General features: G+C 35.0%; 1 protein-coding gene across 4 annotated transcripts in view; it reads left to right on the top strand.

Moving 5' to 3' along the window:
• Positions 1-22,684, top strand: part of STXBP5 (syntaxin binding protein 5) — a 167,646-nt gene that overhangs the window by 17,495 nt on the left and 127,467 nt on the right. For all 4 annotated transcript variants that reach the window (XM_036871184.1, XM_036871186.1, XM_036871185.1 and 1 more), the window contains exons 3-4: positions 10,092-10,173; positions 13,273-13,373. In XM_036871184.1, the coding sequence (XP_036727079.1) occupies positions 10,092-10,173; positions 13,273-13,373 (183 nt within the window). The remainder of the gene's footprint in view (positions 1-10,091; positions 10,174-13,272; positions 13,374-22,684) is intronic.

Raw genomic sequence — 22,684 nt, 5'->3', positions numbered from 1 at the left:
TTAAGAGTCTTTCTTGGTTTGTTAGCAGAATATCTGCTCAAAGAAAGTTATTTCACAGAATATTACATAATTAAACATGGGATAATTTATTAGTCACTTATGAGTTCATGAAAAATACAGCTTTCCATATTCTTATTTTTAAACTTTGCAGGATATAAGTGTATCTTCAGAAACTGCACAGGATATCAAAGTTCTCCAGTTCTTTTCCATTTTATAGGTACTCCAATCTTCTCTTTCTAGGTTGGAAAATTGAAAATGTCACTTCTGTAGATGTTGGAATAATGCCAATACTTTCTTTGCCTTTTTCCTTGGTGACAGGAATTGATGAACAGATTCTCTGAGAAGGTACATAATCTTAAAAATCTTAACAGTTTCCTAAGTATATACCACTCTTGATATTACCACATTCTTCATAAAAGTAGAGGTTGTCAAATATGTGTATAATCAGTGGTAGTGACAGCAGTGAAACTTGCCTAGGAGTTGTACTTTCAGAACTTATCACTGGCTGGGGTCCCATTGCCTGCTTCTTTTACTATTTTTTATTCTACTAGTCACAGGTGATGCCTGTTGAAGGCAACAAGGACGTACCAACAGTATTCAATATGATTATATAAAAAGGAAGGAGGAAAACAAAAGAACAGCATGGACATAGAATACTGTAAGACAGGCTAAAGCCCAAATGAACTGACGATCGTGAAAGTAATTGGAAAGTGTTTTTTCTTTTCAAGCTAAATTCTTGTCTACAAAATGAACACCATTTGGGAGTATCTGTGCACCTATCTGCTCTCTTGCTTTTATATTTCTATTGCTAGAGTTTAAAACTTTTGAGGATAGGGACTATGATTCATATCCCCAAAGCATATTGAAGTTCTCAATTAAGAGAAATGAGTGGGTTAAGCAGACATGGTTAAAGAATATTCTGTTGCTTGCTCTCTTTACCTTTTAAGAGCTACAAGATGGGAAATGTGGAGACAAAGTAGAGTCTTTAGTATAAGAGGCTCTGCTTTGTTTCTTCTTTAATTTGCGTTATTATTGCTATCCAAATGGTAATTTTTTTCCTGATAGGCTATAGGGTCTTAAGTGTTTGTGCGATAATATTTTACAGTGGTATATTTAGGTATGGATCTTATTTCATTTATCATTCTGGGTACTTCCATCTGAAGACACTTTTTTTTTTTTTTTTAGAAGCTAAGTATAATACATTTTTGTCCTGTTACTTCTTTGATAACATTTTTTTTTCTCTTACTCGATGTTACCTTTCCTAAAAGTCTTTTATAGTACATTTTTTTTCTTATATTTTCCAAGTTTTTTTTTATCTTTTGGCTGTACATTTTTTTTTTTAGCAGGTTCTTAAAACAAAGTTATAGCAGACATATATGTTCAGCTTACTATCTTGAACCAAAGCATCTTTTCCCTACTTTTTAATACATTGTTTTTTATATTGGAATTTCCTGAAAATTTTTTATCTGTATATTTTAAGGATTAATGTGTATTTTACACTATTAGATGGAACATAAAAGATCATGATTTATAAAGGAAAAGACATATTTTTCTTGGGATTTTACTTACGTGTTTCTAAAACCATACTATTTCTTTATATGATTGAAGTTTTCATTTATTTAAGAGAACACTGCATTTTCATTGTTTCTTATCTGTTGAATAATTCCTGTGTTCAAATCTTGAATGAAATTAAAATGTTTAAAAATTGGGTGCAGGACAGAAAGAAAGAAGATTAATTGCAAAAATGTTTAACTCTAGTCTTATTTTGCCCTCTTACTATGCTGCATTTCATTTAGATTGCTAAATAGTTATATTCATTTGTTGCTTATAAAAGATATTTTTAAATCTCAGATAAAAGGGATTTTTAAATTATATTTAAGAATATAATGTTTTAACTTGTTTCATTAGTAACTACAATCATTTTTGCTTTAAATTCAGTCTTTTATTTTTGGCTATTTGTTTTCATTCATTCAAGCTGATTCTTTTTTAAGATACGTTTTATTGAAATATTTGAATATACCATAAACTTCACCCTTTTAAAGTGTACAGTTCAGTGCTTTTCATTATATCAGAGTTATGCAATCATCAGCACTTTTTAATTTCAGAACATTTTCATTACCACAGTAAGAAACCTTATACCTATTAGCAATCCGTCCCCATCACCCTCTCTACCCAATCCTTCACAACCACATATCTACTTTCTTTTTCTATAGATTTTATTTAGGACATTTCATATAAATGCATTCATATAATGTGTAGTCTTTTATGATTGGCTTCTTTTACTTAGCGTGATATTTTCAAGGTTTATCCATATTGTAGTGTGTATTATCTCTTTTCATGGCTGAATATTCCACTGTATAAGTCTACTACGTACTGTTTATCCAGTGATCAGTTGATGGACATTTGGATTTTCCTCTTTTTTGGCTATTATGAGTAATGCTGCTGTGGACATTTGTGTAGAAGTTTTGTGTATGTATGTTTTCGTTTCTCTTGTTTTTATCCATAGCAGTGGAATTGCTGAGTCATATGTTAACTCTGTGTATATAATAGAGGAATTACCACTCTATTTTCCAAAGTGGCTGCACCATTTTACATTCCTCCCAGCAATAATTGAGGGTTCTAATTTCTCCACATCCTCACCAAACCTTGTTGTTGTCTTTATTACAGCCATACAAGAGGGTGTGAAGTGATAGTTCATTATGGTTTTGATTTGCATTTCCCTAATGACTAATGATGTTGAGCATCTTTTCATAAATATTTTGGCTATTTGCATATCTTTTGAGAAATGTCTATTCATTTTTCTTTCCCCATTTTTAAATTGGGTGGTCTTTTTGTTCAGTTGTTAAAGCTCTTTATATATTCTGGATATTAAATCCTTACAAGATATGATTCACAAATATTTTCTCCCATTCCGTGGATTGTCTTTTCACTTTCTTGATGGTGTCCTTTGAGGCACAAATGCTTTTAATTTTGATGAAGTCCAATTTATCTTTTTTTTTTCTTTGTGGCTTGTGCTTTTGTTCTTATATCTAAGAAACCATGACTTTATCTGAGGTCACAATGATTAACTCGTATGTTTTCCTCTAAGAATCTTATAGTTTTAGCTCTTACAGTTAGATCTCTGTTCCATTTTGAGCTAGCATTTGTATATAGTGTGAGATAGGGATCCAAATTCATTCTTTTTCATGTGGATATCCATTTGTCCCAGTACCATTTGTTGAAAAGACTATTCTTTCTCCATTAAAGTGTCTTGACATCCTTGTCAAAGTCAATTGATCATAAATATTTGTTTCTGGACTCTTAGATCATTCCACTGATCTATATATCTACCCTTATGCTAATACCACACTGTCTTGATTACTATAACATTGTAGTAAGTTTTGAAATTGGAATTGTGAGTCTTCCAACTTTGTTCTTTGTCAAGATTATTTTGCTGCTCTGGGTTCCTTGCATTTCCATGTGAATTTTAGGATCAGCTTGTCAGTTTCTGCAAACAGCTGGGATTCTGATATTGTGTTAATTTTGTAGGTCAGTTTGAATATTGCCATCTTCACAATTATTATGTCTTCTGTTTCATGAGTATGAGATGTCTTTCCATTTACTTAGATCTTGTTTCAACAATGTTTTGTAGTTTTCAGTGCACAAGTCTTGCACTTCTTTGGATAAATTTATTCCGAAGTATTTTATTCTTTGTGACATTCTTATAAATGGAATTATTTTCTTAATTCCACTTCAGATTGTTTATTGCCAGTGTGTAGAAGTACAGTTGATTTTTGTATATTGATCTTATGTTGTGCAACCTTGCTGATCTCACTTATTCATTCTAATAGTTTTTTTTTGAAATTTTTAGTTTATTCTAAATTTTAAGATTTTGAATTTTCCATCTACGAGATCGTGTAGTGATAGTTTTACTTTATTTCTTCCTTTCCAACATGGATGCTTTGTATTTCTTTTTCTTGCCTGTTTTCCCTGGCTAGAACGTCCTGTATAAGGTTGAGTAGAAATGGTAGAAGTGGACATCCTGTCTTTTTCCTGAGCTTAGCACAAAAGCATCCAGTCTTTCAGCATTAGTATAATGATGTTAACTGTGGGTTTTCCATATATGGCCTTTGTCAAGTTGAGGAAGTTCCTTTCTCCTTGAGTGCTTTATCATGAAAGGGCATTGGATTTTGTCAAAGGCTTTTTCTATTGGTATGATCATGTGGTTTTTATCCTTTACTCTGCTAATACAGTGTTTTGATTCTGTTTTTTGAAGACAGGGTTGTTTACTCATTTTAGTATCTTATTTAACTTTACTAGGAACTGTTCCTCTCACATGGCTATAGTCTCTAAAATGTTCGTTGGCTCATCATTTTACACATGATGATATTTGTAAGGAGACTATTCTGATTCTAGTTGAAATTTTGAGATACAGAACTCCAGCTTTTTGCTTATTCTGCTTGTCCATAGTGCTTCATTATTAAAATAGGTGTTTATTACCATGAACAAACATGAAAAATGAACCTAGAAAAAATTTTTTGATTGGTTTATTGTTTATGCCTAATTGGTTTTATGGTGTTTACTTTCTACTAAAAGTTACATTTGGTCTAGTTTTATTGTTTTAGACAAGTCTGACTTTAGTGATACTGATTTTAAGTATTTCCTCATTGTTAATTCTCCAGTTTTAAAATGACTTAAAATAAGTCAGGAAGTGACATTTACATGTGAAAATTGGCTGTTTGAGCAGTGAGGTTTGATTTGTGTGTGTGTCTGCCTATCTGTGTATGTTCTGGTGTTAGACTGTTTGGGTTCAAACCCCAGCATCCTTACTGACTAGCTGTATGGCTTTGGCTAATCTATTTAACCTCGTTGTACATAGTTTCCTAATTTATAAAAACAGAGCTTATAATAGAGGGTACTCCTTGTGAGGTAATACATGTACAGTGCTTGACACATTAAGTTCAACAAATCTTAACTAGTACGATGATGATGATATACTTAAAAGCCTCCAAATTCCTCTTTTCTCTCTCCCTTTCCAACCAAATATATACATATATATAATAAGCATTTAGACAATTGGATGAATGCTTATTTTGATTTTTAATTTGTGGTACAGTATTATAAAATAAAAGATTTTACTGGATCTAGTCTTTGTTTCTGCTTATCTGTCATTACATATGTCTTCCTGATTATTCTTCATTAACTGGTAGGTTCATTATGTTATTTTTTTCCTTAAATATTTCTTTTTCCCCTATTGCTTGGCATTACTAAGTATTAACAGTTTTATTAAGAAATGCAAGACATTTGGTCCTGTCTAAAACACTCATAAGACATTTGGTCCATGCCAAAAGTTTCTTTAAATTTAGTCCTATCCAAAATGTCCATGAGCATATTTGGTCTATGCAAAATGGTTTTGGACAGGACCCAATATCAAGAACCTTTTGGTGTGGACCAAATGTCTTACAGTTGTTTTAGACAGGACTGAATGTCTGCTCACCCTGAGGATCATGTCTGAACTCAAAGATCATGTCTGTAGTCAATGACTCTGCTCCCAACCAAACAGCCTTGCCTTCTGCAGCTCCTCTTCAGGAGTTCTGATGGTGCTTATCTGGACAAAAACCATGAGTGTAGCTGTGCAGGAAGTATCTGGCCTGTGTCATGGGTCAGATAAATTGCTGGCTTACTCCGGAAACAAAGATGACTGGTAGGGTTAGGTAGATATCAAAGCTCTTGATAGGTGAGCAGTAGAAAAATTGAGACTAAAGGTATCTAAGATAGGAAGATTGCAACATTTTTAAAAGAATACATTGGAGTTCAGAATTAGAAAGTAAGATAAATTGACACCAAGAAATACTCAGTGTAGCCTATAATTTGGATTTGCCTTACAGTGGATTCATGTGTATATAAAAGGGCAGATGTCAGGTTAATAAGTGAATATTTCTACATATAAAAAATATCTTTGCAGATTGTTTATATGTAATCTTTCCTTTTGGTTTTTCTTCATTTTAATTTCAGATGCTTTGTTTTCTCGTGTAGTTTTGAACATAGCCACAACAAATGTGAATTTTCCAAGAAGACCTTTGTTATAGTGAGTGACCATTTTTTAATAAAACTGTTAATACTTAGTAATGCCAAATATTAGGAGAACTGTATATGCAATAATCATTATAGGTAGGAAAGGATATGAATATTTGCATCTATGACATGGTCTTTTGTGATCTAATATATTGAGTTGACATTCTTACATTACCATTTGTTCATTGTACGATAACTTTAATTCTTGTTAAAGTAGTGAATACATTGTGTTAAATAATGATAATAGCCACCATCTGGTTAGTCTACAGTTTTAATTCTCACCACCATTCTGCAAGCTAGACTAGATAGCATTTTAAATTTATTTTTATTTATTTATGGCTGTGTTGGGTCTTCGCTTCTGTACGAGGACTTTCTCCAGTTGCGGTGCGCGGGCCTCTCACCATCGCGGCCTCTCCTGTTGCAGAGCACAGGCTCCAGACGCGCAGGCTCAGTAGTTGTGGCTCACGGGCCTAGTTGCTCCGCGGCACGTGGGATCCTCCCAGACCAGGGCTCGAACCCGTGTCCCCTGCATTGGCAGGCAGATTCTCAACCACTGCGCCACCAGGGAAGCCCTAGATAGCATTTTATAGAGAAATTTGAGAAGTGTAGTAATTCTTCGCAGATCCCAGCAACTAATTATGGAGCTGGCATTGTCTTGAAAGTAGGTGTCTTAATTCTCGCTGTGCCTCAGATGTTCCTGTGGCACCTAAACGATAACAATGGACACAACAACAACAACAAAATACCCACTCAAGCTTCTTCTCCGGCAATTTGGGTTTAGTAAATCTGCAGTAGAGCCAGAATTCTGATACCACCGGAATTGAGAACTACTTGCTCTGAAACTTCTGTTCTTTCCACACTAATATCTCTTGATTATATATAAGCAATATCCATTACCTAAAATTTAATTTTAAACTTTCTGTTATTATGAAGTAATTTGTTATAAAATTTTTCCCCATAGGGCTTTTTTAGTGTTAGGACCCTTCAGGGTCGGCTGCAGCAAAGTACTACCCTTTCCAAAGGAAAAGGGAAATAAGTCAGTAGTCACCTTGGAAAAAAAAAAAAAAGCACTTCTCTGAGCCTCAGAATTATCATCTGTGAAATATGGCTAACAAACTTTTCTTTATTTATTTTTGTCCGTGTGCAACGCGGCTTGTGAGATCTCAGTTCCCCGACCAGGGATTGAATCCAGGCCCCAGCAGAGAAAGCCCAGAATCCTAACCCCTAGGCCACCAGGGAACTCCTGGGATAACAAACTTCTAAAGTTACTGTGAGTATTTAAGACACGGTGGCTAAAACTTAGTAGATACTCAGTAAGTGGTTCTTATTTTTAAGAAAATATATTTATCATCTTAGCTAGAAGTAAAATGACTATAAATACTAATGTCATAAAAAGCACAGTTTTGTCTAGAATAGCGTCACACACAGAGTAAGAGTAAAACCTTTCTTGATCTCCATGTAACTGACTTCCTGGATTTACAGACACTTTTTCTTTTTAATCTGTTTAGTTTTTCATATTTTATTTACTTATTTGGTTGCACCGGGTCTTAGTTGAGGCAGGCGGGCTCCTTAGTTGCAGCATGCATATGGGATCTAGTTCCCTGACCAGGGATCGAACCCAGGCTCCCTGCATTGGGAGCTCAGAGTCTTAACCACTGTGTCACCAGGGAGGTCCCTACAGACACTTTTCATTCTCTGTGAATAAATATTGATAGATGCTCACAGCATACTGAAGTTTTAAGACCAGTAGGCTATTTTCCAGGAGGCCCAAATTAGTAAAGGTGTTTGCATATTCTTTACTTACCATGAATCTGTTTTGTGTATTCACAAATCTGTTTGTGCCTTTTATATTTGATATTATAATCAAGTAATTCACTTTAATAATATATAACAATAATGATGAAATGTGAATGCAAATAGTGTTTTTAAAAATATAAAAATCCAAAATAGATACTTTGGAAAGACTTCATGAAGGTTAATCAGTTAAAATTTCCTTTCTGATGCTATATGGATGAGAAAGCAGTAGGTGACTGGAAAAGAAATAATAAGACTCTGTGCGAATGTTGCACTTAGTTTGCATTTCCAGTATCTTTAAAATGCCATTTAAAAAATTAAACTGCAAATCTTATACCCGGGTAGTTACAGCTATGTTTTATTTGAGAAAAACAATTCTGAACCCTAAGTAATAGATCCACACTTAAAGAAAATAATCTTTGGTGACTATCACAAGATTAGCAGAATTGTATATGTTTTATGAAAAAATAGGTAAGTAGAATTTTTAATCCTCTACAGTAGCTTATATTTTTAATTAACTTAGTTAATCCTGATCTGGTCAGATAAGAGAAATTTTACTCCATTTATATAAGGTGGGAATATAGAATATGCTAATTGGTGCCAGAAAGAATTTTAACTGGAAAGATTAGAATTACTTAGAAATTAGTAATTTCTTAGGCTTACTTAGAAATTAGTAATTTCTTAGACTTACTTAGAAATTAGAAATACTGGCTAAAAGGTGAAGGTCTCTGCTGTCATCTGACAAAAGAAATGGATGAACAGAAATGTAGACCTATCTTTGGCCTATCAGAGTGTGACGTGGCACTACCAAGTGCCAATAGTAGCAATTTCAAATTTAGTTTCATGTACTTGCATTTGGGCAATTGATGTAGCAAAAATCCTACTACTGATATTAATAATAGTAATAAAAACTTTGAAGTATTTAAAGAGTAGGGTACTATAGGCTAAACATGTTCAATTAGTCTACTAGTTTATAAAATAATAGAAGAGTTAATTGCTAGTAATAAAATAAAAGCCATTGAAAATAAATATCACCTAGAAAGACTTCTAGAAATCAGAGGGAAAAATACATATATAGAAAATAGGAATTTAACCTTTTGGTACAATTATTTTTAATTAAGAAGAACCATAGGGCATGTACTAATAGAATATAGAAATAGTCTATTCATTTGAATGTGACTTTGTATAAAAAGGGCTATAATTTTATTAAATCCCATCAAATTTTATTTTTAGATTTAACTTTTTATTTTCAATTAATATTAACTAATGAAAATATTAGTGTAGCAGTGTGTTAAAATGGCTAACTTATCTCAAGTTTATGAAGGTAAAAAGCGTATAACAATACCTGGCATGTAGTAAGTTCTGTAAGTGTTTGGGGTTTTTTGTTTTTGTTTTTTTACTCAGCATAACTTACCAATTAAGAGTATAGACTCTGGAGCTAGAATGCTTATTCAAATTCAATTTCTGCTATACTTTCTAGTTGTATGACTTGGGACAAGTTAATTTCTCTGTGCTTCAGTTTCTTATCTGTTTATATGGGGAAAATTACATATTCTTCATGGTTGTGAGGATTAAATGAATTAATATATATGACAAGTTTACTATAATGCTTAACACAGAAAATGCTGTGCGTTTCCTGTTATATGCAGATTAATGGATATTTACATATTAATCTGTGTTCAAGCGTATTGTAAGAGATAGATACATTCATTGGTGATATAACCTGCCACAATTACAAACATAGTTATGTAGTTCTTCATTATATTTTTAGCTTACACTATTTAAAAATGACAGTACAGGAATGAAAGATGCCAGTAAGAAGATTGTACCTAAAAGCAATATTCTAAAATGACATTTGTTTACTTTTCAGGTTTGTTTCTTGACTTCAGCAAAATTGGAAGTACTACAGATCAACTCCCCTTTCTCTTCTTTACTTTAAGGGAAAGAAAAAGACTTGGGCCAGAGTAAAATATGTAGCTTGGTTCTGTATATTGCTGTTTTTAATTGTTTTTTTCTAGAAGGGACAGTTGTCTTATTTCTGTTAGACCTGAAATCTCTGAAAATTCTGATTATCAACAGGAACTAGCTGATTAGATTGCTGTGTAATCACCTAACTCTAAATCTCAACCTTAGTAAATAGCCTGTATTAGGTCATTGAAATATTTGAGTCTATTATATAACTTATCAATTGCTATAAAAAAGCTCACACATAACCATAAACTCCTTAATGAAATTAATGACAGCTTTGGTCGCCCAGGAGTAGAATGTTATTGCCAACATGACAGTGGAGCTGCAGTAATCCAGCTCCAGTTCCTGATTAATGAGGTTAGTGAATTGCTTTAATCTCACCTGCTTATGTATGAAATAGGGCCATATCCCATCTTTCAGAATTCTTGCATGCAATTATATTTAAATATTTGAGCAAAAATGAATTTCTTGTAGGTCAGAGCTAATAGTAATTCACTTTAAGGCATCATCACAGACAGTTACATAAATAATGTAAGATGTTTCTCAAAACAGTGCTGAAAATAGAATGGCATAAGGTAGATCTTTTTGGTACAGTGTGCTGCATTTAAATTTTATTTCAAGAATATTGAAAGTTATGTAACATATAAAAGTCTACATTAAAGTTTTTTCAAAGATTGACCTTATTGTAAATAACAAATTGTATTTCTCCAGTGGGTTGTTTTGAAATACATCCAGGAAACCAAAATCCATTAGAAACTGGTTATTGTCCAAAGTTCTTGTTGTGTCACTTATTGGTTGAAGTAATTGATGCCTTTCTTTCTGGTAGAGTGTAAAGTTTGGAAGGAGCTAGAGATACATCATTTTATTAGCAAAGTAAACAATGTGTTTGCAGGTTTTAAAAAAGTATGAGCAGCTCTGACAGTAGATGTTTACTGCAAGTAGTGACAGGCAGGAGAAGCTAGAAGGAAAAAAGCTAGAAGGAAAAGCTAGAAGCTAGAAAAGCTAGAAGAAAAATTACTCTAGAAAAGATTCTGCTATACTTAGATGTGAGGATAGTTTGTGGTCATTCTTTTTGCCCCTAAGTCCTTGAGTTTCATGGAATAAATTTCTAGATGTATATGAGAGAAAAAAAAATACTCGATACTTTCAGATTTTGATAAATCTTTTCTTCATATCAGAGGATTTAAGAGAGGCAGTATTGATGTAAAGCGTTAAAGAGGGTAATATAAAAATTTTAGTAAAACTATGATCCAAATGATATGCAATCGTGTAGGTTTTTCAGGGTCAGAGGAAGTGTTTAAAAACTTCAGTATTCTGTGTAGGGCTGAATAATAGGCATTGTAAAATGTTAAACTACACACATAAAAATATCACAGTGTAGAAAGTTGTTGAATCCATATGTGAGATTATTTTTCCTTTTTTAAAAAAAAAAATTTTATTATGAAATAATTAGACTGGCAGTTAGCTTAAGAATAGAGAGGTCCTATGTACCCTTCCCTCATTTCCCCCAATAGTAACATTTTATGTAACAATAGTAAAATATTAAACCAGGAGAAAGACATCAATACAATACTCTTAACTAGACTACAGACCTTATTTACATTTCACCACCAGTTTCTACATGCACTCATTCTGTGTGTGTGTGTGTATCGTTTCATGCACTTTTATTCCCTACATACATTTCGTGTAATGACCAGCAGGAACAAGATTACAGATCAGTCCCATCACCATGAAGGAATGCCCTCAGGCTACCCCTTTATAATTAATTGCACCCCCTCCTGCTCTCAGTCCCTAATCCCTGGCAACCACTATCCTATTCTCCATCTTTATACTTGTGTTGAGATTTTTTTTTTTAAGCAGTATGAGCCAATGTAAATAACACATGGCAAACAGATTACTTATACGCCTAAATTTTAGAAATCTTAACTAGTTGATGCTCTCATTATTCATAACACAAGCTGCTTTTCTATAGAATTTATAAAGTTCTTTGATATGACTGTTATTTTACATGCTTAAATGTTACATTCTTAAGTACTTAAAAATGACAGTTTTAAAAAATGCTTAGCAGAATATGAATATTTACATGGTGATGGCTATGGGAATCTGACAATTGGGAGTAGCTATTTGCTTTCAGTTTTGGAAAACCACATGTAGGTAAGTGAGCCACCATAGGCGGTCAGCTGTGATTGCCATTTTGGCTCCACATCTTCTCTTCTTCCTTGAAATACAAAGATGGGGCAAACATCTTGAGAAAGAAGATGACCTGGTCTGAAACTGGTGGAAGTAAGAATGAAAAGTACAAATCTTTTATACCCTGAATCCTTTTAGTTTCTCTGCTTCAAAGTGATAGAGATAAGAGGATGCTTTCTAGTGAAAGGAAGAGTATGTGGGCTTCCTGTATTTCTGTTTTCCAATAGTCATGTTGTAGCAATAGGAGTTACACAGTAGAGTAGCCCTCATAGAATTTCAAATTGGAAAGGACTTGGAGAGATCATTTAATGTAAATCTTGTCTTCAGAGCTATTTTAGTTCTCTTAGATAAATGAGAAACTCTCCTATTTTAAAAGTGGGAAATTTTAAGATTTCTCATAATAACGTAAAGGACTGGAATTGCAAATCTTTTTTGAAATTAAAGTTCTTCGTGTTGCATCTTTTGTCTTATTCTCTCAGTGTAGATGAGGAGTATCTTCCTCTTTTGAGGAAAAACATTCATATGTCTTAATAAATCAGCCTTAGCCTATAGATTCTTAATCCTATTCACACATCAGAATCACCTCTGGAGATTTTTAAAAATACACCTGCAATGGTCCTTGATCTGAAATTTCTGATTTGTCAGGTCTGGGGTGAGACTGAGCCCCTTGCATGATTCTCACATACTGCCAAAAGTTTTCTTCTCCAGACTTAATAGTATTTAATAGTATCAGCTGTTTTAACTTTCTAAATTAGTCAGATTTTTCAGCCCTTTGGCCATTGAAATTATACAGTGCTGAATGCTATTTTTGTTTTCCATATCATTCTAGTAGTAGAATTATGATACAAGCAGAGTACATTCATAAGGATTTGTCTTAAGCCAAATAAAATGGGAAGGTTACTTCATATCATATAGTCAAGGAAGGATGAACTATAGGGACCAAGTAACTTATAGTCTGACTTCTAATTTTACATAGCTAGTTATCAACTATAACTATATCCAACTAGATCCTAGTACACTTTTAGTTTATAAGGTATTAAATTATACTTTAAATTGTTGAAGTTGAAACAATTTTTATACATACGTATACACATAATACACTCTTTTACATCTGCTGTTTAGAATTTGGGTGAGGCAAATGTTTCTCAGAACTAAATCTATTGGCAGAGAGTTTTGAAGTTTGGGAAGATTTTTTTGGTAGCTCTTTAGTAGCATTAATGTTTGTAAATGTATTCTATATAAAATATATTACACTTTATTTTTAAGGGAGCTCTTGTGAGTGCCTTGGCTGATGACACCTTACATTTATGGAATTTACGTCAAAAGAGACCTGCAATACTACATTCACTTAAATTTTGCAGAGAAAGGTAAGAATTTTCTCAGTTATTTTATATATATATATGTTATTTGCTATTCTTTTTTGAAATTTTCCTTTGAATTTTATTCTTTAATTTCATTTTTTTGTGATGGATTTTATGCACAATCTAAAAACTAATTCAAAAACTTCAAAGCATATACAATAAAAAGCAAGTTTCCTTCCTTTCCAGACCCATCTTCCTCTCCAGAGGTACCCACATAAATTTCTTTTGTGTCCTTCTAGAAATACTTACAGTCTGTATACATAAGCAAAAATCTCTCCGTATAGCTATTTTATTTGCATAAAAGAGAAGGCATTACATATTCTTTCTGTAACTTGTGTTCACTTAGCAATATATCTGATAGGTCGTTTCATATTGGTATATTTAAATCTTCTTTAGTCATTTTCATAACTGCATGATATTTCATTGTCTCGAAGTGCCGTATTTTATTCAGTCAGTCTTCATCAATTGACTGGACATTTGATATATCCAGGACTGGATTTGATATAAATGGACACATATCATTTTCAGTCTGCTGTTCATTATGCTCTGTGATGTTACATATATTTCTTTGTCCACTTACGCAAGTATATCTGTAAGATAAATTTGTAGACGTGGAACGACTTGGTCAAAGAAATCTCTCACATGACCTGAGTTTTGTGCTTTGATTGGAAAGGCCATTTTCACTCCAATTTTATTAAACGTTCTCCCATATTTTTTTATAGTGCTCTTATAGCTGCATTTTTATGCTTAAACTTTGATTCATGTGGAACTTATTTTGGCATGAACTATGAGTAAGGAATATAGTCCCCCCTCCCCCATTGCTTATGAGATATATTTTTGGTGTGTGTTTGTGTGTTAAGGTTAAGAAATCTGGGTCTAGCTAGTATCTAAATGCAGTGGAGTTAGTGTCAGGCCATGCTGTGGGAAGGCAGGCATTAGACTGCCCAATCCATGTCCAAGGATGAGGCCATGTCCCTGTTTTGATAAATATCAATCCATTCAGGTTGTATAAACTGATCAGTCTGTTTGTGAGCCTGGGCTTCTGCCCACAGTGGCTTTCCAAAGTAGGCAAGCTGAAGAGGCTGCTGGGAATATAGCAATCCAGACTTTTCTAGCCAATACCAGGGCATGTCTACATTGTATGCCAGGCCAGAGCTGACAGGGGGTCAGTAGCAAAGTTTGCTATTGGGCTACATCTTGTCTGGCAAGATAAATCATCTAAGTGGCTTGGAATCATGGTTCTACTTCTAGGAGAAGTAGAAGGAGGGGTTAATGGAAGGAGGGAGGGATGAGGTAGGGGAGGAAAAGCAAGCAAAAAGTCAAGGTTCATTCTTTTCTGCCTGATGGGAGTAGGGCTATCTCAACTTGCTGGGCAGAGTTTCTTTGTCTGTTTGCCAGTGGGATCTCAAGGGGAGCCCTCCATCAGCCTCGAATGCCATAGGGCTGGTGGAAATAGTGGTGGGCATCTTAGTCCCAGTACATATCTTCTTGCCGTCAGTCTCATACTGGAAATAGAAGTGTAGATCTAGCAGAGTTGTTGTCAACCTGGTGCATTTTTACCCGCCAGAGGGCATTTGACAATGTCTGGAGACATTTTTTTATACAGTTGGGAGTTGGGGGTGGGCGAGCAGTGCTAATGGCATCTAGTAGATAAAACCAGGGCTACTGTCAAATATATTACAAATCGCAAGACAGCCTCCCATCCCATAACAAAGAATTATCTGGTCCAAAATATCAATAGTGTCAAAGTTAAGAAAACCTGTGCTCTAGCACATCAAAGTGGTGTCATTTGATCGGTGTAGTGCTGTAGAAGTTCTCTTAAACCACCATCCACTGAAGAGTTTCTTCCAGGATGTAGAATTCTAGTAGAAGAATATTTCTGATAACTCATTCTCCAGTGGCATGCCCATATTCCTCATTGAGACACAGGAATGTGGCAATATGTGGTCCAAGTTCACAAACATACACTGCAGGTTATCATGGTAATCTTCAGGAAGGATCAAACCTCAAGGAGTTCCAGAGTGGCCAGAGTCCCATGATTGTCTGGTACATAGTAAGTCTCCTCTATAGTACCCCTAAGGATGGTCTCCAAGAAATTCTGATTAATGTGGATAAGGAACAGTAAGCTAGTCTCTAAGGTACCTGTAGGCACATATCTTGACAAACAGAAGGCACCTTTGTGTGAAATACAAAAAAGTAGCCCTTCTTGGTGGATGCAGCTTCAGAGTCCATCACTCCCCTCCTTGGTTGGGTGCTGTTATGCAGGGCACAGCCTGTACAATTGTATGAGGTGACCCTAAAAGTTACAGATGAAATGAACTGATGGAGTTCCCAGTTTTGAGTTCTGTAATACTCTTTACCCACCTCACCAGCAGAAGCTAGTTGATTCTGTTCAAAGTTGAGCTTCTCCTCGGCCTTTATTAGGACAACAAGAAACAAGAAACTGTAGCATGAGTAACTTGGTCCTTGAATATCTTCTTTGGATGAAATCCTCTAGGATGGCTGCAAACTTGTATGGCAGCTTTTGTACTTGCATGCTAAGAAATGGGCCTGATGCCTCATGCGTGAACCTTGTTATATTCTCTCAAGACTAAAGTTCAGATTTCCTCAAATGGCAAGAAGGAGAGAGGTGGCATTTGGGAGGAGCCTACTTTTCCTCAGCACCTGGTTACAAGTTGGGAGGGGAAGGCATAGTAGAGGCTTTCCGCCAGCTCTAGCAACCTGCCTATGGTGGCAAGGCTTATTCTGCCCCTCACCCTGAACTCTCTGTCATTCATGACTTTTCGTAATGCCCTGTAACCAATACTCTGATGGAAGCCTTCTGTTGGAGCAGCTGCCCCAGGCAGGGGAGGGATAGAAGCCTGTCACTTCCTGCCCATCCTTCCATCTCTCTCATTTGTAGAAATCCATTCTTTTCTTTACACAACTGCCTTGCATTCAGTTTTTATATCTGTATCAGTATAGTCTGGTGTTATGCTATGGTAACAAAATACTGAAAATCTGAAAGACTTAAAAGAGCAACAGTTTATTTTTACTTATGCTATATATTCTTTGTGGATTTGCTGGAACCCTCTTCCTTTTCATTATCAGTTTTATTTCAGAATCCTGGCTGAGGAACAGCCAGTCTTTACAATATTACCAGTCACTGTAGTGGAGAGAAAAAGAATATGGTGAAGCATGTTTCGGCTCTTAAAGCTTCTGCCTGAAAGTGATACTATCTCTTCCACTCTCATTTCTTGGCCCAGAGCAAGTCACATGGCCATCCCTAGTTTTACTCATCTAACCAAGAAGAAAAAGAGCTAGAATATTTATGAATACTTGTAATAACTACCACACGGCTTATTTTTATTGTTGACATTGAAGTACAGTAAGCAATAGCCTAGTTAGTTTTCCCCTCATTCCACAATGGATTTGGGCTAACTTAATAGTTAAGTTACTCTATTTCATTTTTATGCTATTTGCATTTTTATTTCTGAAACTAGGAAAGGGAGGAGAAATATGAAAATTTTATAAACCAGTTTTATTACATTCTGAACAACTGTTAAATAATTCAAAGTTTTAATTTTAATATTGTCTTATTTTAATAACTAGTTAAATTCTCTTATTTTAGTAGAAATTCACATAAATAGAAATTGTAATGATTTAAACTGTATTTTTTCATAATGTAGATTTTTTCTGGTTTTAAAAAAATTGTGCTATAATATACATAACATAAAGTTTACCCTCTTAACCATTTTTAAGTGCACAGTTCAGTAGTGTTCACACTGTTATGCAACCATGTAATGTGGATATTTTGACAGAATTTCACTTTTATGGTTTTTAAGAAAAAAATATAGAAATTGGAGTCTCAAGTCTTGGTTTAACTACATGAATTTAGACGTTAACTTCACTGCTTTGTGTGTTGGTTTTGGTAGAAACTGTGCATTTGACAAGTAAAATTCTATCTGGCAGTTGCCTTATCAGAATATGTTCCATTTAGCTTCTATGTTTTTTTTTTTTCCCTTTAAAGGAAGTTTAATTGGAGGAAGTTGTGGGTTTATAAGCAGCTACAACTGTCAGCTAGTATTTCTTCATCACCTTGAATTAGCATGACCAATATTCTTATCCATGTTAAATTTTTGCATAACAGTTTTTAAATAAGAATAAACTATATATCTGGGCTTTCCTGTTTAGGACTTACTATTCCCTAAGTGAAATTTCAGAGGATAGAATCTTTTCTCCATAAATATATTAGACACCTGAATTGCTGAGTCTGTATATTGAAACCAATACATTTCTTTTAAAGGTATGTTTTCTTTTATTCTAACACTCTGATTTCCAGTTTATTTACTCTGATTTAAGCTTTTTCATTTGATGATAGATACATCTATTGTTTTAGGGAATAAAATAAGCATGCATGCATTCTAAACTAATGGTTAGGAAAATACAGTATTATATGGATTAATAATCCATTAATAATCAAAATTTCATCTTAACAATTATCAATGGAGCATCAATGTCCAAAGTCCTCTAAAGAGGGAAAAAAAAAAACTGAAAAAAGGAGTAATCCATTCAGATAACAACACAGCAGTTGGGAGAGCTGGTGCCTATAAGGTACTTCAGGAACTGACTGCTGCTGTAGCATCAGATTTTCTTAGTAGCATAAATAAAGTAATGTAGAAACAAAAACTAATTTGTCCCATTATATTCTTATTATGATACTACCTAAATACTGTGTTTTGCATATTTATGAGGCTTACAATTTGCTTAGTCTGCACAAGAACAGGGCATAGCTGTAAAAGAGAATTTAGCTAGATATCGACCCTCAAAAAGTCTACACAGTATGGAGATTCCTTAAAAAACTAAAAATAGAACTACCATATGACCCAGCAATCCCACTACTGGGCATATACCCTGAGAAAACCATAATTCAAAAAGAGTCATGCACCACAATATTCATTGCAGCTCTATTTACAATAGTCAGGACATGGAAGCAACCTAAGTGTCCATCATCGGATGAATGGATAAAGAAGATGTGGCACATATATACAATGGAATATTACTCAGCCATAAAAAGAAACGAAATTGAGTTATTTGTAGTGAGGTGGATGGACCCTAGAGTCTGTCATACAGAGTGAAGTAAGTCAGAAAGAGAAAAACAAATACAGTATGCTAACACATATATATGGAATCTAAGGAAAAAAAAAAAGGTCATGAAGAACCTAGGGGCAAGACGGGAATAAAGACACAAACCTACTAGTGAATGGACTTGAGGATATAGGGAGGGGGAAGGGTAAGATGTGACAAAGTGAGAGAGTGGCATGGACATATATACACTACCAAACGTAAAATAGATAGCTAGTGGGAAGCAACCGCATAGCACAGGGAGATCAGCTCGGTGCTCTGTGACCACCTAGAGGGGTGGGATAGGGAGTGTGGGAGGGAGGGAGATGCAAGAGGGAAAAGATATGGGAACATATGTATATGTATAACTGATTCACTTTGTTATAAAGCAGAAACTAACACACCATTGTAAAGCAATTATACTCCAATAAAGATGTTAAAAAAAAAAGTCTACACAGGTCTTCCAAAGATTTTAAATTAACGTATTTAACAAGAAAAAAATCATAATCTTGGAACAGATTCTACACCTGGAATTACAGTTTTTGTGGTAATGGCAAAATATTTTTCTTTGAAAGCAGGTTAATGAAAAGTATACAAGCATTAGAAATGAGAACGATTTGGTGAGAGGAAATTCAGGACTGGAACAAAGGAATGGAATGATATCCAGGCTTGTTAGGAAGGCAGGCAGAGGGGTCTACTACTCCAGACTAATTCTAATCCACAAGAAGAGTTGCTTGTTGATATGGAAATGATGAGTCACCTTGGGAATTTTAAGTGTAGAGAACCACATACTGAGACAAAATTTAAAAAGGAAACAAACATTCTCAGGGTTCAGAAAAAAAAAATGTTTTGATTTGATGACCTTGAGACTGTGAAAGTCAGGAAATGTTGGATAACTTCCTAGAGTAAATTAATAACTAAGAAATCCTGACAAGGGAATTAGAGACAGTCAAAGAGACTGGCCTAGTTGCACAAGGGCTTTATAATGTACTCAGGTATAAAAAGATATGGAAGGAGGAGATACCAGTAACAAGTACCTAAAGATGTAGAAATCACTTTGGAATTGGGCAGTGAGTAGAGGAAACATGATAGAGAAGCCTAAATTGTTTTGACAGGCTGTTTGCAGGACTCTGGACTTGGCGACTGCTGCCAGAGAGCTCAGAAGGAAGAGAGGAACATGATTTTGGAAATTGGAGGAAGTTCCTTGTTATATAGTGGCAAGGAAGCTTAAAAGAAGTGTCTCTCACACAATGTATAAGTGTTAACTTGTATATTTAGCTGAGGAGATTTCCAAGGAAAGGCTTGGAGGTGTGATCTGACTTTTTCTTGCTGCTTTATAGTAAAATGCAAGAGGAGAGAAATAAATTGATGGAAGAATCGTTAAATGAACCAGGACTTGATGATTTGGGAAATTCTTACCCTGATCTATATGGCAAAAGGGAGATTGCTTCTGAAAGTGTGGCATAGGGAAAAACATGAGGGTGTGGCTGAACAACTTTTCACTAAAAATCTTCTATAGACCAAAAGGTCAAAGTATTTAATCACATAAAGGGCTCTTTTAAGAGATTGAGAATGCCCTACAGATCTTCTCAACCAAATAGCCTGTAGGAAGTTTGAGTATCATCCCTCAGGCCTGTCAGCAGCAGGCTAGATAGAGAAGGTGTTATCTCCAAAAGATTTGTGGGTGTGACTTTTGCTAATGCAGAAGACCCAGTGAAATGTGTTCAAGACCCACGAGTTTCTTGAGAAAGTTGTACAGCAGAAACATTGCCAGCTGGGACTTAAAGAAACAGAGTACAATGTGAAAGGAGGCTGCATCCGGAATCAGGCCCATATAAGTACTCAGCTGTAAACAGTTGCTGTCTTTCATGAAAAAGGATGATTAGGAGGGCAGAAATGAGAGCCACAGAGGCTTATTCCAGGCCTTGAAGCTAATTAAGACAAATCCAACATTTGCCCACCTGGATTTCAAAACTGTTATGGAGTCCTTTTTACCTTCCACTTTTTTTCATTTTGAACAGGAATTACTACAATTGTTATCCTACGCCTGTCCAACCATTGAATGCTTGGAGTGTTGGGGGCAGATAATCTCTCTTCAGATAATCTCTCTTCAGTTTCATAGGTCCACGGATGGAGTGGAATTTTGCCCAAGATCTATCTATACTGAATGGTAACACTCAGGACCCTCATCTGCAACAAATTTAGATGATGAGATTTGGAATTTTTGAGCTGATATTTTCAGATTTGGGACTTGAATTAATGTTGTGATTGGTTGAGACTTTGGGAATATTGAGATGGGTGAATGGAGGGATTGAATCTTTGGAGGGTAAAGGGAAGACTATTAGAGGCAGAATCCTAAGATGGTCCCCAAGATTCCTACCCCCTGGTAACCACACATCTTCTCCTAAGTATTCAGTTCTAATCAAGGTACTGCTGTGGAGGGATTTTGCAGATGTAATTGAGATCCCAAATCAGTTGACCTTCACAGAGGGAATGTATCTAATTGGTTTTAGACTTGGATTATCTGACTTAAAATGGCAGCAAGTACATGGAATTGCCCTGCTTGGTTTGGCTTATCTGGAATTCAGTTTGGTTTAAGTGTCTCCCAAAGTATCAATATATGGGTAACTTGGGTAAGATATGGGCACTCTAATGAACATCTAACTAATATTAGGAAGAAGTGGACTGAAGAGTGCATGGTAGGTAGATAAACAACCAATGCCCACTGTACTTTTCACTGCCTTCAAAGTGAAGTTGAAACTTAAATATTTAGCATTCCCTAAAAGATCTTGCAAGATCTGTGACTCTTCTTTTTAATCACCATAATTTTATTTCACTATATTTCTCCCTTTTTTTAATTTTAAACATCTTTATTGAAGTATAATTGCTTTACAATGGTGTGTTAGTTTCTGCTTTATAACAAAGTAAATCAGTTATACATATACATATGTTCCCATATCTCTTCCCTCTTGCATCTCCCACCCTCCCCATCCCGCCCCTCTAGATGGTCACAGAGCACCGAGCTGATCTCCCTGTGCTATGCGGCTGCTTCCCACTAGCTATCTGTTTTACATTTGGTAGTGTATATATGTCCATGACACTCTCTCACCCTGTCACATCTCACCCCTCCCCCTCCCCATATCCTCAAGTCCGTTCTCTAGTAGGTCTGTGTCTTTATTCCCGTCTTGCCACTAGGTTCTTCATGGTCTTTTCTTTTTTTTTTTTTTCCTTAGATTCCATATATATGTGTTAGCATACTGTATTTGTTTATCTCTTTCTGACTTACTTCACTCTGTATGACAGACTCTAGGTCCATCCACCTCACTACAAATAACTCAATTTCGTTTCTTTTTATGGCTGAGTAATATTCCATTGTATATATGTGCCACATCTTCTTTATCCATTCATCCGATGATGGACACTTAGGTTGCTTCCATGTCCTGGCTATTGTAAATAGAGCTGCAATGAACATTTTGGTACATGACTCTTTTTGAACTATGGTTTTCTCAGGGTATATGCCCAGTAGTGTATTTCTCCCTCTCTTTATGATTATAATCCAGCCCTGACTTTTCAGTTTTTTAATGAACTATCCTCTCTCCTGCTTATTTGTATGAGCTGATCTCCCTGCTCAAAAGACACTTAGGATTCTCTTTCCATGGCTAGCTAATGCCTGTTCATCTTTAAAGTCTTGTCATTTCCTTTATAGGTTTTTCTGTAAGTTCCCGAGACTAGGTTTTGTATTACCCCATAGTATGGTGTTCTTTCCCTAAAATAGCACATACCATTCTTACTCTTATTGCCTTGGTTTCTTGATTATCTTCTCGATTAGTAAATAAATTGAAAGTATTTTCCTTATTTTATTCTTGGCAGCAGTCTCAATGCCTGACATCTAGTAAATGCTCAAAAAAAATGTTTGATTGGTACCACATTGCCATTGCAGAAACAGAGGGGAATCTCTTTTTTCTAGAAGGCATGATCCTCCACAGACTGTGTTAATTACCTGGGAGATGGGTTCTAAGAGGGAGAGTCTTCAAACAGAAAAAACAACAAGAGTGTTTGCTCCAAGCTAACTTTATATATAATCTTTATTCCTCTCACTAATCCAGAACTGGCTAGGTTGTTTGATTACCCTTGGAGTGCTATTTGGTCTTTGGCTCATAGCAGAGCTTTTAAATTTTTTCTTTTTTTGTAAAAAGAGTGAGATGGGAGAATAG

This window comes from Balaenoptera musculus, chromosome 12 (assembly GCF_009873245.2).
Source record: "Balaenoptera musculus isolate JJ_BM4_2016_0621 chromosome 12, mBalMus1.pri.v3, whole genome shotgun sequence".
NCBI lineage: Eukaryota > Metazoa > Chordata > Mammalia > Artiodactyla > Balaenopteridae > Balaenoptera > Balaenoptera musculus.
This window is presented reverse-complemented; position numbering and strand designations above follow the sequence as displayed.